The 14,863-nt window shown below is 43.9% G+C and overlaps 1 protein-coding gene and 1 pseudogene across 4 annotated transcripts in view; one reads left to right on the forward strand and one right to left on the reverse strand.

The window, feature by feature from the left end:
* Positions 1-4,690: 4,690 nt before the first annotated feature.
* LOC101015543 lies at positions 4,691-7,730 on the reverse strand (annotated as a pseudogene). The gene has a single exon (XR_643982.4). The product of XR_643982.4 is annotated as a keratin, type II cytoskeletal 8 pseudogene (transcript).
* Positions 7,731-10,026: 2,296 nt separating this feature from the next.
* KPNA4 (karyopherin subunit alpha 4) overlaps positions 10,027-14,863 on the forward strand; it is a 69,459-nt gene continuing 64,622 nt past the window's right edge. For 2 of the 3 annotated variants that reach the window (XM_031663615.1, XM_021934714.2), the window contains exon 1: positions 10,027-10,397. In XM_031663615.1, the coding sequence (XP_031519475.1) occupies positions 10,329-10,397 (69 nt within the window). In that variant the 5' untranslated portion in view covers positions 10,027-10,328. Of the gene's footprint in view, positions 10,398-10,968; positions 11,089-14,863 lie in introns of all 3 variants that reach the window. The other variant, XM_031663616.1, reaches the window with a different exon arrangement.

Here is a 14,863-nt window from a genome sequence, read left to right on the forward strand (position 1 = left end):
GGCTCACTGCAAGCTCCGCCTCCCGGGTTCACGCCATTCTCCCGCCTCAGCCTCCCAAGTAGCTGAGACTACAGGCGCCCGCCACCTCACCCGGCTAGTTTTTTGTATTTTTAGTAGAGATGGGGTTTCACCGTGTTAGCCAGGATAGTCTCGATCTCCTGACCTCGTGATCCACCCGCCTCGGCCTCCCAAAGTGCTGGGATTACAGGCTTGAGCCACCGCGCCCGGCCGTGAAGATACTTAATCATTACAATTTGGCATTGATTGAGTGTGGGATGCAAAAGAAAAGGATGAAAAATCTAAGTTACTTAATGTTTTCAGTTCAAGTAACTGTGTAGCACCATTAGCAGAAATAAAAAAGGATTAAAAATGAAGAGTTCTCTTTTTTCCTTGTTTTGATTGTAAAGGAATCCCCCTGAACAGGGTGACTAAAAAGAGAGAAGCTAACCCAGTAGTTCTGTTTTGTCTGTTGGTGTCAGAAATAGTTCCAAAAGGTCAGTCCAGATAGGTCAGGAAACTCCAATCTTCCTGACTGGACCTCTAGGGGGAAGGCCCTGAGAAGGAGACTAGTAGAAGGGAAACAGAGTATCTGGCAAATGGGCTAAAATTCAGAAACAGAGGAAGAATAGTTAATGGAGACAATCTGCCTCTTTGAGAATTGATTCAAGAACGAGGACAGGCTTGATCCTTCCAGGAGCTAGGGAAAACAGTGGCAGAGTATGTGAGATTTAAGCTAACACCAAAAAACTCAGAATAGACTTTGCATGCTCAATGGAGCCAGTCTTGGTGAAGAATGCCATAAACAAAACAGTATTTGAGAAAATTCAAGAGGAAAACCAGAAGCAGAGAGAAACCCAGGAAAGTAGTACATACCTCTATTCAGAAAGTAATATGGAACTGGGTATTACTGGCTTGTTCAATGTTGTCCTTGAAATATTAATTATTTGGTACATTTTTTCAAGTAAGAAATCTATAACAATAAATTTACACACTCATTCCTTTTTTTTTTTTTTTAAACGCAGGGTCTCACTCCTGTCACCCAGGCTCGAGTGCAGTGGTGCGATCATGGCTCACTGCAGCCAATCCTCCCACCTCAGCCTCCCGAGTAGCTAGGACTACAGGCGCATGCCACCATGCCTGGCTAATTTTTTCTGTTTTTTGTTTTTTGTTTTGTAGAGACAGGATTTCACCATGTTGCCCAGGCTGGTCCCAAACTCCTGGGCCCAAGCGACCCACCCGCCTCGGCCTCCCAAAGTGCTGGGATTACAGTCGTGAGCCACCATGCCCAGCTGACATGCGGTACTTTGAAGTGTTGCATGATATATGATCTATTACTGTGATGCCTAATTAACCCTTAAGTCTGTTCTTATCTTAATGGTGAAACCACCTTATAATGAGCTCTGTTGGGCCAGATTTAGTGGTTGTCAAAGTGTATTCTAGGAACTGAAACATCATTAGCATCATCTGAGCTCTTGTTAGAAATTCACATCTTCAAAGGCTATCCCAAATTTACTGAAACCCTGGGGATAGAGGCCACCAATCTGGTTTTTAACCTTCCAGGTGATTCTAATGCATTCTGAAGTTTGCAAACCATTCCCTTGGGCATTTCAGAACGCGACCTCTTCAGAGATTCAGCTGAGATCAGTGTGATAGGCCAGGGGTCTATCTAGAATGGTCAACTAGAAATCACAGGGGTTTACAGCTAGGCAGGGCTGGAATCCAACTAGGGTTCTAGCACCTGCTAGTTGTGTAGGGTCTTGAGCAAATTGCTTCTTTTAACCTCAGGTTCCTCATACAGAAAATGGAAATGCCTGCCTTTAAAAGTTGCTATGCACAGTGAAGTTTATGTACCTCCATGGTAATTAGGAGTGCTAGCTCTGGTGTCATGCCCAGTTCAAATGCCAGCTATTGTGTGATCTTGGGAAAATTACCAAACTTCTTTGTTCTTCATTTTATCATCTGTAAAGTGAGTATACTTAACTCATAGGGTGGTGGTGAGGATTCAATGAGTTAACATACATATATTGCATACATACATTATCTATATAAAGTATTTTATTATTATTATTTGTATTCCTTTTGTATTTCTGCTATTATAGGCAGGTAATAGTTATTGAGCACTTAGATGGCAGTCTCTTTTTCTTTCTTTCTTTTTTTTTTTTTTTTGAGACAGAGTCTTTCTCTGTTGCCCAGGCTGAAGTGCAGTGGCGCGATCTCGGCTCACTGCAACCTCCGCCCCTCGGGTTCAAGTGATTCTCCTTCTGCCTCAGCCTCCCGAATAGCTGGGGTTACACATGCTTTTTATGCCTGCCAGGCCAGGCGCAGTGGCCCACGCCTGTAATCCCAAAACTGTGGGAAGCCGAGGCAGGTGGATCATTTGAGATCAGGAGTTCAAGACCAGCCTGGCCAACATGGTGAAACCCCGTCTCTACTAAAATACAAAAATTAGCTGGGTGTGGCAGCTCGCACCTACTCGGGAGGCTGAGGCAAGAGGTGAATCACTTGAACCTAGGAGGCGGAGGTTGCAGTGAAATTGCGCCACTGCACTCAAGCCTAGGCAACAGAGCGAAACTCCGTCTCAAAAAAAAGAAGACTGACTGCCACATAAGTGCTCATTAACTATTACCTGCCTATAATGGCAGAAATATAAAAGACATACAAATAACTATAATAAAATACGTAGATAAAATACCTAAACCTAGAATACAGTACGTACTGCATATTTGGTAACAACTGTCATCACTGTCATTATAGAATTTTTTCCTGTAAAGTATAAGGTTATAAAAGGTTCCAATACATGGATATTGCCTCATACTTCCATGTATTCTTTACATTCTAATGTCTTGCCTCCCCTCTGAATAACCTCTGTGGATTATGTCAATGCCAATTTCATTGTTTTGATAGTGTACTACAGTTATACAAGATGATACCACTGGGAGAGACTCGGTAAAGGACATATGGGATCTCCTTGTACATTTTTTGTTACTCCTGTGAATCTGTAATTAGTTTAAAATAAAAAGTTTAAACAACAAAAAAAGATAGGGGTAGGGAGCTTGCCTGAAATGAGAACTATTGGGCCTGGAGGCTGGGCCTGTAATTGTTTTTCTCCAATGAAATAGTTAAAACTAAGTGTTTTGTTTTGTTTTGTTTGCCTGGGCAACAGAATGAGACTCTGTCTCAAAAATAGTAATAATAACAACATCAATGGCTAGGTGAAGGGGTGGCCTGCCTCTCCACACCTGTGGGTGTTTCTCATAAGGTGGAACGAGAGACTTGAGAAAAGAAATAAGACACAGAGACAAAGTATAGAGAAAGAAAAGCGGGGACCCAGGGGACCGGCACTCAGCTTACAGAGGACCCACGCCGGCACCGGCCTCTGAGTTCCCTTAGTATTTATTGATAATTATCTTTACCATCTTAAAGACAGGGGAGTGGCAGGACAATAGGATCATTTTTAGGGAGGAAATTAGCAGTAAGACATAAGAACAAAAACCTCTGTGATATGAATAAGTTCAAAGGAAAATCCTGTGCCTTGAGATAAACCTTTTAGCAACATTGTTTCATCCTATCACATGGGGATAAACCTTGGACAATACCTAGCTTTCCTAGGCAGAGGTCCCTGCCACCGACCTTTGGCCGTGTACGTGTCTCTGGGTAGTTGAGATTAAGAGAATGGTGATAACTTTTAACCAGCAAGCTACCTTCAGGCATTTGTTTAACAAAGACACATCCTGCACAGCCCAAAATCCATTAAACCTTGAGTCACCGCAACACATGTCTCTTGCAAGGACAAGGTTGGGGGTAGGGTCACAGATTAACAGCATCTCAAATACAGAACAAAATGGAGTCTCTTATGTCTACTTCTTTCTATATAGACACAGTAACAGGCTGATCTCTTTCTTTTCCCCACAGCTAGGCTTTTAATTCATCATCTTTTACCAGGGGCTTCAGTCAAAATTATCTGCCTATAATAGCAGAAATAGAAATAACAATAATAATTTTAAAACACTTTACATAGATAAAACGCCTAGACCTAGAATATGGTAGGTGCTCAATATTTGGTAATAATTGTTTCTCCAGGCTCCCCAAGTTATAAGTCAGAAAAGTCTGGCAACGAAAATGAATGAATGAAGTCTCTACTACCTGATCAACTTTGTTTTCCAGAGAAAATAAAGGTGTATTACCAAAGTCTTAATATTTTTCTCTCAAAAAAGCAGGAGTCCAACCGTAACAAAATCAATTATATTTTAGTAAGATTTAGCAACATATAAAATTCCTGAGGCCAGGCACAGTACCACGCCTGTAATCCTAGCACTTTGGGAGGCCAAGGCGGGTAGATCACAAGGTCAGGAGTTTGAGACCAGCCTGACCAATATGGTGAAACCCCGTCTCTACTAAAAATACAAAAATTAGCTGGGTGTGGTGGTGAGTGCCTGTAATCCCAGCTACTTAGGAGACTGAGGCAGGAGAATTGCTTGAACCCAGGAGGCAGAGGTTGCAGTGAGCCGAGATCACTGCACTCCAGCCTGGGAAACAGAGTGAAACCCTGTTTCAAAATTAAAAAAAAAAAATTCCTTCTCTTTTCAGCCAACACTAACTATCCAGCCTTTTGCTCCGGAAATCAAACATAATCTCAGGTATTCCCCCAAACAGTAACAGAGAACCATAGGATCCATATTACAAAGAAAGATTCTATAATCTTCAGTTTAATGCATGTATCATGAGAAGAGTCTAAACTGCTTAACTCACAATTATAATTATTTTTGAGATTGCATTTGATCAACCAAAATCCTGTGTAAGTCTTCACAAATCCTTTCACAAATGTCTGTTGCAGAACAGAGTTTCTCTATTCAGAAAGTGACTCAGAGAATTTCATGACACACTGAAAGCAAGTATCTCCATAATATTTTAGACTTTCCCAATACCAAGAGTGATTACAAGTCAGAAGATCATTACCTAACACCAAATAGCCTATTGCAAAACAGGTCTCAGATACAGAATAGGTTTTCTGGTGTTTGGTTATAACAACTATACTTCATATACACAAAAAAGTGTCTTTGTTAAATAGTCTGCGTTAGTCATGAACTAAATGTTTGTGTTCCCCCAAAATTTATGTTGAAATCTTAACCCCCATGTGATGGCGTTAAGGGTGAGGTTTGAGGGAAGTAATTAGGTCATGAGGGTGAGGCCCTCATGAATGGGATTAGTGCCCGTATAAGAGAAATGAGAGCTTGCTTCCTGGCTACTATCCAACATACAAGGATACAATAAGTAGATAGCCATCTCCAAACCGGGAAGTGAATTCTCACCACATACCAGATCTGCCTTAATAATGGACTTCACGTCCTCCCTAACTGTGAGAAGTATTTGTTGTTTAAGCCACTCAGTTTGTGATAATTTATCACATCCCAAATTAAGATAATATTGAAATGGTTATTAATAATTCTGCATTTTACTTCCTTAGTCCAGCAAGTAAAATTGAAACCTCCTAATCAGTTAGATCTACTATATCTTGCTAATTCAATTACCAATCAGCATGTAGAGCTATTACCAACTCCCTGAAAGACTTCTTTGCCCATTTGATAAATTATGTATCTTCTATCTGGGAAGAACCGGAAGTACAGACACTAAACATATAAACTTGGCAAACGAGTAGTGACAATTTCAAGTAATAAATTTAAGCCAATAGACTACCTAAGAATTATAATTAAGGATAATTGTTTAACAAAGTGTGTCACAACTACTTTTAAATATGTAGGGGTTTTTTCCCTGAAATGTATGTCTGATTTATTCCCTAAACTTTTCACCCCAGAATGAGCATGATACCAAATCAAGAATTTATATTAATAAAAGGAACTCAGTAAACTAGAAGCAATAACGACTCAATCTACAATTTTGTGTGTGTGTGTGTTGGATCACCAGGCAGTAAACTCCCCTGCAGGTGGGCTGAGCCTCAGGGGGGTCTCCTGTTCTCTGTGCTCCCCCACACAGCAGCCTCCCTCCCGGAGTCTGTGGCAGCCACAGGAGGAACAGACTAGGAGGGGCTGCCACAGTTGTTCACTTGGGCAGGAAGTCAGAGGACTCGGACACCAGCTTCCCATTGCGGGTCTCTATCTTCTTCACAACCATGGCCCTGGTGGAGCTGGTGCAGCTGAAGGAGCTGGAGCCTGTGCCAGAGCCAAAGCAGGAGCCCAGGCCATAGCTAAGGCCAGGGCTTGTGAGGCCCACATAGGCCAAGTTCAGACCACCTGCATAGCCACTCGTTGTCTTCATATGGATACCTATGTTCTGCATCCCAGACTCCAGCCAGCTCTCCTAGCCCTCCAGCAGCTTTCTGTAGGTGGCGATCTCCATGTCCAGGGCCAAGTTGACGTTCCTCAGCTCCTGGTACTCACGCGCTGCAGTGTGGCCTCCAGCTCGGACAGTTTAGCATTGACATCCTTAATGGCCAGCTCCCCACACTGCTCAGCATCTGTGACAGCGGCCTCCAGGGAAGCCCTCTGGCCTTTGAGGCCCTCAATCTCAGCCCGGAGCTGGCTGATATTCTGGTTCATCTTGGAGATCTCAGTCTTTGTATGCTGCAGGTCATCCCCGTACCTCCTGGCCAGCATCTGTAGCTCCAAATACTTGATCTGGTACGTGCTCTCAGCCTCAGCCCAACTGCGGTTGGCAACCTCCTCGTGCTGCGTCTTGACCTCAACAACGATGCTGTCCATGTCCAGGGAGCAGCTGTTGTCCACGGATAGCACCACAGACATGTTGGAGATTTGGGACTGCAGCTCCTGGATCGCCACTTCATACAGTCGGCCCTTCCAGATGAGACTCCAGCTCTACTTTGTTCATGTAAGTTTCATCTACATCCTTCTTGATGAGGACAAATTCATTCTCCATCTCTGTACACTTATGGATCTCATCCTCATACTTGTTCCTGAAGTCCTACACCAGCGCCTGCATGTTGCCAAGCTCCGCTTCCAGCTTCAACTTCTCCTGGCTCCAGCTGCTGCCGAAGGTTGTTGATACAGTTCCCGAACATGTTGTCCACGCTGCTTCCAGCCATCTTCTGCTGCTGCAGAAGGCTCCACTTGGTCTCCAGCATCTTGTTCTGCTGCTCCAGGAACCGTACTTTGTCTATGAAGGAGGCAAACTTGAGGGTCTTGATCTGCTCCTCCTCCTGGGTGTGGACAGCCTGGATGTTGGAGTCCACCTCAGGGTTAAGGGGGCTCAGCAGGCTCTGGTTGACCGTGATGGTGGTGATACCTCCCATGCTGCTGGCCCCACCATAGCCTCTGCCCAGGCCACCCCAGAAACTTCTGCTCCCCACGAGGGAGAGAAGTTTGAGGAGCTGGTGCAGACACTGGACCCACTCATATAGAGGCGGCTGCTGAAAGCCTGGGCCAAAGGTGGACACCTTATAGGACTTCTGGGTCACCCTGATGGACATGGCGGAGGCAGGCAGGCTGAACCAGGTGGAGATTCCAGAAGGAGTGGAGAAGCTGCTTGTTGATCTCAATCCACATTTTTATCAAGAGGTGTTAGCTTGTTTTTCAATTTAAGTGGAGGCCTGTGGCATTTCTGTAATACTTAAAGGCATTTTTTCTGGTTTTCCTGACTCCTACTTTCGGGGCATACGTTCTTGCATTTGACAAATAGTTCCTGAGTACTTATGTGCCAAGTACTATTAGGTGCTGGGTATACAGTAGTGAACAAAACAACTATGCTTCTTTTTTTTTTTTTTTTTTTTTTTGATGTTGTTTCCCGTCTCTGCCCCGGTCTGTGTGCGGTGGGGGCGGATCTCAGCTCACTGCAAGCTCCGCCTCCCGGGTTTACGCCATTCTCCTGCCTCAGCCTCCCAAGTAACTGGGACTACAGGCGCCCGCCATCTCGCCCGGCTAGTTTTTTGTATTTTTTAGTAGAGACGGGGTTTCACCGTGTTCGCCAGGATGGTCTCGATCTTCTGACCTCGTGATCCACCCGTCTCGGCCTCCCAAAGTGCTGGGATTACAGGCTTGAGCCACCGCGCCCGGCCAACAACTATGCTTCTTAACTTCAGAGAGCTTACTGTCTAGGGAGGAAGACAGATTTTAGATAAACAAATAAAATCATAAATTGCGGTTATTTCCTATTTGTATTGCATCTTTCTGAGTTGGTAACTAATTGCAACCCTTTTTTAGGAGTCTTCTGCAGAGAGAAAACTCGGGTTGTTGTTTAATCATCAGAGACACTCAGTTGTAGCTGGAGACACGAAGACATGTAACGGACACTTCTATAAACTTCATCATGAAAGCTACCATGACATGTATTCCAAGAAGTAACAAAATGTTCATCTATTGATACGTTGACAGGATAACTTTTATTCATAGGGTGGGAATTCGCTGGTAATTTGTTTTCTTGAACACTGCTTATGATAAAATCCATGATGGCACAAAATACACACATACTCCAGCTTTTCAAGTGAATTTTCTTATCCTAAACACATTTTGAAAAACATCAGTGCTCTGGTATGCAAATACAATGTTACTTCAATTAAATGACTCTTTGAGGAATAACATTTTATAATGAACATCATCATTTGTATTTAAGATCTGTTCTAAATTTATATTCAAGTTAACCTTCAGTGTGAGTTATTCCCAGGCACAGCTTCTGTTGTCCATAGCCCAGTTGATGGTCTATAAAGTATTGACGACTTTAAAGGTACTACTCTGCTTCCTAAGTTTTTACCTTCCTTTCCCCCACTACAATATCCTCTCCAAAGTGATTCCTAAAGCACTCCGGCTCTTTTCATTACCTCTCCCCCAAAGGAAACTCAGTTGTTCACATCTGTTAAACCCACTGACTTCTTCCATTTTAACTTAAAAAAAAAATTCCCCTCTGTTGGCTTTAAAAGTGTTTCCCTAAGAAGCATATGCATTTTAAACATTTATCTCTGCATGTTGTTCTGCTCAAAAAATATACTAGAAAGGACCGGGAGTCAACGATTCTTAAGGAGTTTGTATCAGGGTCTCTTCTCCCTGCCTCGCCAAGTTTAAACACACCCAACGCCTCGATTCCTTGCTTCCGACCAGAGTTGCTGCTTTACATATTCCTGGACATTTGAGATGTTATTCGTTGATATTTCAATATATTTTAAAATAATTTTCCATTTCTGTTTTGTGAAATTTTTGAATACGTTCTTTTGTATCTCGTGTCATTTCTGCCTCTGGTAATGTTGTCCCTGGTATCCCTGGAATTCATTTCCTTTCTCAACAGACAATATTCCCTGTCAGCTGCCACGGGCTCCGCCCTCCAGAAGTTCATACTTTGTGGTCAAGCAGCTTCTTTAACTTTCTAAGACGAATTACCTAGGAAGTGCTATTGTCCAAGGATCACCAGGTCTGCCTAAATTCCTACCTGTTGCGGGCGCTTAGTCACAGAAGATAAATCAGATACGTCTACTGGGCCCTTTCCTTTTCCACCCACCGTTCCTGTCGCTTTCCGCTGAGCCTCCTCAACTCACGTCATCCCTGCAGGTTCTGGCCCCCAGACTCGACCCTGGACGGCAGGGAGCTCCAGCCCGGGAACGGAGCTGCGAGCGTCCGACCTGGGAAAAAGCGAAGCTCAGATCTCTCTGCAAAGCGAACAGAGAGCGCAAGGAATGCCCAGGAAGACAGGGCGCGCCCGGGGAGAGAAGAACGTTACTTTAACGCAGTCTCGACGCTGGACCCCTGCATCTAGGGCTTCCCGGACGAGTGATGCAAATCAACTCGCCCTGCTGCGTTCCCCGGCCTCTCCTTCCCCTTGCTGGTTTCCCCTGAAGTGTACTTCTCTGTCGCTTCCTCCCCCTCTCTCCAAAGGCACGTGGTCCTTCCCTGTCTACCCCAGCCGCACCCCTCCCGGCCCCGAGCCGGCTCCTCCCAGCGTCGTTCGCTTCCCCTTTCCGTTTGCTCTATCCGCCCCGGCTCTCCATCGCCCCTTCCCATTGGTCGAACGCACCGGAGCCTGGTTGGCCAATGGGCGAGCTGGGCTGGAGGCGATGGGCGTGGCCGCAGCTCCGGGGCCCTCAGATCGAGGCTGCCTCCCCCTCTCAGCCGGCAGCACATTCCGCCGCCGTTGCCGCCGCCCGGCCCCACAGTTGTCTTTGCCGGAGCTGCAGTCGCGCTGGGGTTAGGGCGGGGGGGCGGGCGGGGAGAGGAGAAGGCCGCGGCGGAGGCAGGTGAGAGGAGGAAGGAAGCGGCGGCGCGGCGAGCACAGCAGCTCAGGCGGCGACCCGGTTCCTGGGAGTGTCGGTGCGGCGCGGTGGTTGGGGCGGATCCCGCGGGGCCCGGGCGGGGGAAGGAGTCACCGGCCCGGCCATGGCGGACAACGAGAAACTGGACAACCAACGGCTCAAGAATTTCAAGAACAAAGGCCGCGACTTGGAGGTAAACTGCTGGACGACGCCGGAGGGGTGGGGGCCGTGGGCCTGGGGCTGGTCTCCGCCGGGACCCCGAGTGTGGGGAGTAGGGGCGGGAGCCGCCTCCGGGCCTCGGGGAATGGCGCTGGGGGCCGGCCCGTCCGTGACGCCTCTGCTAGCGCGCCGGGAAGTTTATGTCGGGCCTGCTCCGCCTCCGCCGGGGAGCGAGGTGCCCGGGTACGGCCGGCGCGGCCTAGGCCTGCCCGGCAGAGCCGGCCCGGCGCGGGTGCGAGGGGTCGGGCCGCGCGGCGGGGAGGCCGGGCGCGGCGCGTGCGGAGGAGGCGTGCGTGTACGGTCGGCGCTGCCCGGCCCGGGCCGCGGCCCTCCCTGGCAGCGGCGGAGATTCCGGCTCTCGCTCGGGCACCGACGTCTGGCGCTGCGGGAAGGAGGGCGGTGGGGGTGGGAGGGTGAGCGTGTGGCGACCGAGTGGGGCTCTGAACTTCCTCAGCGAGGCCTGAGGCGTCTCCACTTAAAGGCATTTTTTCTGGTCTTCCCGACTCCCGCTTTACCCCTGCCTCCCCCCAATATCCAAACTACAGGACAACTTCTCCGTTGAAAAAAACACCCCCGGCGTGAGAGGCCATCCTGGTGATGCTAACAGTGCCTTCCAGCGGCCTGTGTTTTACTCTGGATATAGCTGATTCAAGATGTGGCTCACGGTGTGCCCTCTTCCAGGCAAAGGATACCCCTTATTTCAGCTTGTCCACAAATCTCTTTACCCCCTCCTGAGAGGAGACCACCAGCTGCATTCTTACATATAAAGTCCAAAGGGTTAAACAAAGCTGTCATCCTCTAGTCTACAGTATCCTTTCCCTCCACCTGCTGGTGGTGGTAGTGGGGGATGGGGTGGGCTAGGGAATGGCACCATCACGTTTGATTATTTAAAAAAGAAAAAAAAAATCATTGTCTTAGATACAGCTGCTCCCCAGATTGTCTACATGGGGCGTATGGTTTAAATACATGCATTCACACACGCATACCCACACACCTCACTGAGATTTTTGATAGAAGACTTCTTCCCTTCAGCTTTAATAGTTTAGATAAATAGATTTATTTTAATACTTCCCTTCTGCATCTTAATCAGGAGTTTAGCTTTTAGGGAAAGTGGTCAAGCAGTATTTTTTATGTTGTTCCTCGGTATGTTTTCGTAATGAAATCTTCAACTTCCCATGACATTTCTGAACTTGAGCGTTTGCTTGACTGAAATATTTTTTGGGCTTTTTACAAAGCTGTTAATATTATCTTTAAAGTAGTTTATGCGTTTTAGTGGGTTTCATAATTTGAGGGAGTACTAAGTGTCCAGGGCTGTTAATTCTGTGGTTCTTTTAAGGTTAACATATTACCGTTGTGATCCCTTTTTTAATGCAAAGATGTCACATCTTTATTGAGATAATTCGCATGCTATAAAAATGAGCTTCTTAAATAACAATGATTTTTCAGTAAGTTTACTTGTGGTGGTGAAGGTGTTTTTTACTAATATGAATACTTAGAATGAGAAAAAAATCACAAATGATAAAACTTAAAAACTGATAAGTACCACAAAATTACAGAATCCAGAAAAAGAGCAATTAGGTGCTTGACAGATCCCTGTAACCCTTTTTTCCTCTACATTTCTGGCTTCTTTTTTCTAGCAGCTTCATTGAGATGTAATTCACATGGCATACAATTCACCCACTTAAAGTGGCTTTTAGTGTATTCGCAGTTTTGCAGCCATCACCACAATCAATCTTAGAACATTTTCACCACGCCAAAAAGAAACCTGTACTCATTAACAGTCACTCTCCAATTCCCAACTACCCCAGCCCCAGGCAACCAGTTTTTTGTCTTCTTAGATTTGCCTATCCTGGACATTCCATATAAATGGAATTGTACAATTTGTGCTCTTTTGTAACTGACTTCTTTCACATAGTGTAATGTTTTCAAGGTTTATCCATGTCGTAACAAGAATGTATCAGTGTTTCATTTCTCCTTATGACCTAATGATCCTCCAGCTCATGGATATACCACATTTTATTTATCCGTTCATCAGTTAATGAACATTTTCATTGTTTCCACTTTTTTAGCTATTTTACATAATACTGCTAAGAACATGTTTGTGTGGACGTATGTTTTATTTCTCTTGGCTATATGCCTAGGAATAGAATTGCTAGATCATATGGAAAGTGACGTTCAACCTTTGGTGGAATTGTCAGACTTTCTGAAGTTATCCTTATTTTTTAAATTGATGTTTCCTCCTACCTCATATCTTTTAGCACTTTAGTCAAAATCAGATTAAGTGCTGAGGCTGTATTAGAAGAAGATTGTGATGTGTGACTTTAAAAAAACAAGTATACATTGACATTAACGAGGGTGTTTGTTTGTTTGTTTGTTTAGAAATTCATAGTGCCTTATGGTTGTCCTCTGGTGACTTTAATATCCTTTTGCATACATTAGGGGTAGGAATATTTTCACTTTTCCACCTAAGGAAATAACATATGACTCTAATGGAAAGTCATACATTGTCCACACTGTGGCTTACTGAAAATCTCGTATACTTGTAATGAGATAGAAACATTCTTTTTTATGTTTAGAGAACACTACGGTGGTCTGTTTTGTGTATTTGTTACTTACATATATGCCGCATCTCTCTAAACACTTATCACCCTTTAGATATGGTTACTACATTGCATTACATAATGTATGTAGAATACAGCAAATTCTAAGAAAATAATTGCTTTTTGACTGGAATCTTGTGATGGCATCTATTTCATGGGAAGTCTTTGGAAAGAATTATGGGCCAGTGCTGTCCGATGAATTTAACTTAATCCAGTACATCCAAAATACCATTGCAACATCTAATTTGTGTAAAATAATTGAGACGTTTCATATTATTCCTTTCATACGTTCAAAATCCAGTTTGTATTTTACAGTTATGGCATACCTCCAGTTGGACTAGCTGCATTTCAAGTGCTTGATAGCCACATGTGGCTAGTGGCTACCTTACTGGAACAGCCCATGTACAGAGTATAGCATTTAGGGAGAGGTAATTGTAGCATATTTTGATCTAACAGTTTATTTGATTAGAAATGATGAAGAGTACAAAGTCCTAGAGTTTAGTTTAATTTGATCTCTAACTTTGTGTATGACCTTGGGGGAAATCGCTTAGTCTTATGGTTCTTTCATCTGTAAAACTAGAGGTACTTGACATCTGCTTCATGAGTGTTGTGAAGATTAATAGGTAATGTTAGGAAGATGCCTGGCAATTCTCTGAGCGTTTTATCACCTTCAGCTTTTCTGTTTGGGGGGAGGGAAGGGATTTAATAGGATTCAGTATAATTGATTCTCTTACTCCCTTATTTTCAGTGGCTGTTTTTCTCTCTGCTTGTATAACTTGTTACATTGAACAAAATAGAAAAAGTTTTTAATACAGAGACATGTAGTTGCTCATTGAAGGGCAGTTTAGACACACCACATTAGTGATCCTTTTAAAGTTTTAATTTCTGAGTGTTGGAGTTGAAAGTTCATAGATTTCAATATGATATTTGTTCCTACCATTCTGGCTCCTCTAAAATGTGGTCATGTTAGGTTTCTTGAAAGACAAAAAGCATCAAAGAAGGCATATGGGGTTGAGTACCCATTTAAAATAATTTTCAGGAACTATCAGATGATATCCACCATAGCATGGCTGCTTCTTACAGTGTGGTTGAAGATCCCCAGTCTTAGTTTGAGAATAGTAACCATAGAAAAGAGGGTATGCAGTGCAACACAGGAAATGGGTAGTGACCAAACTTGAAATAAAAAATTTGTCAGGATAAAGTAAATTAAGCTCATATAGTTGATGTTTTTTAAAGTAGAGGGGAATTTTCTGGTAGATTTCCTAATAAACCTGCATACTTTTTATGAAAGTTCTGAGTGTCTGGGTTCAAATAGAGCATAAAATATAACTAGATCTTTTAAAAACACAACTTTAAGAAAACAACTTACCCTAAATATAAAAGAATATTAAAATGCTACATAATTAGAAACTTGTGATTATCCACACAAACACAAAATATGAAGTCAGCTTGAACTTTTTTAAAAAAGGTACTTGATTGACAAGAGTTTAATAAATTGATCAGCTCTTTTGTTGTTTTGAAAGAGCCTTGGTGATTTGTTAAAGCGTACAGAGTGAAAAGCATTGTTAAGGTATTAAGTCTTGTTAACTTTTAGAGACTGATCTCTCTCACCACAAATCTTGGAACATATTTACTATACTTAAAATAACTACTGTCTAATTTTTCACATAATAGTCCAAGCATGTGACAGTATGAAATATCTGATAGAAATATAGTTAGGAATTAAATGATTGTTTTGGTGCTTCCTGCCAACTTTGCTGGTTTACAAGGTAGCCAGTTTGAGAATTGCTTCATTGATAGTTTTCTTGGAGATACCAAGATGCCCTTATATTTCATAGTC

The sequence above is a fragment of the Papio anubis genome, chromosome 2 (assembly GCF_008728515.1).
Source record: "Papio anubis isolate 15944 chromosome 2, Panubis1.0, whole genome shotgun sequence".
Taxonomy (NCBI): domain Eukaryota; kingdom Metazoa; phylum Chordata; class Mammalia; order Primates; family Cercopithecidae; genus Papio; species Papio anubis.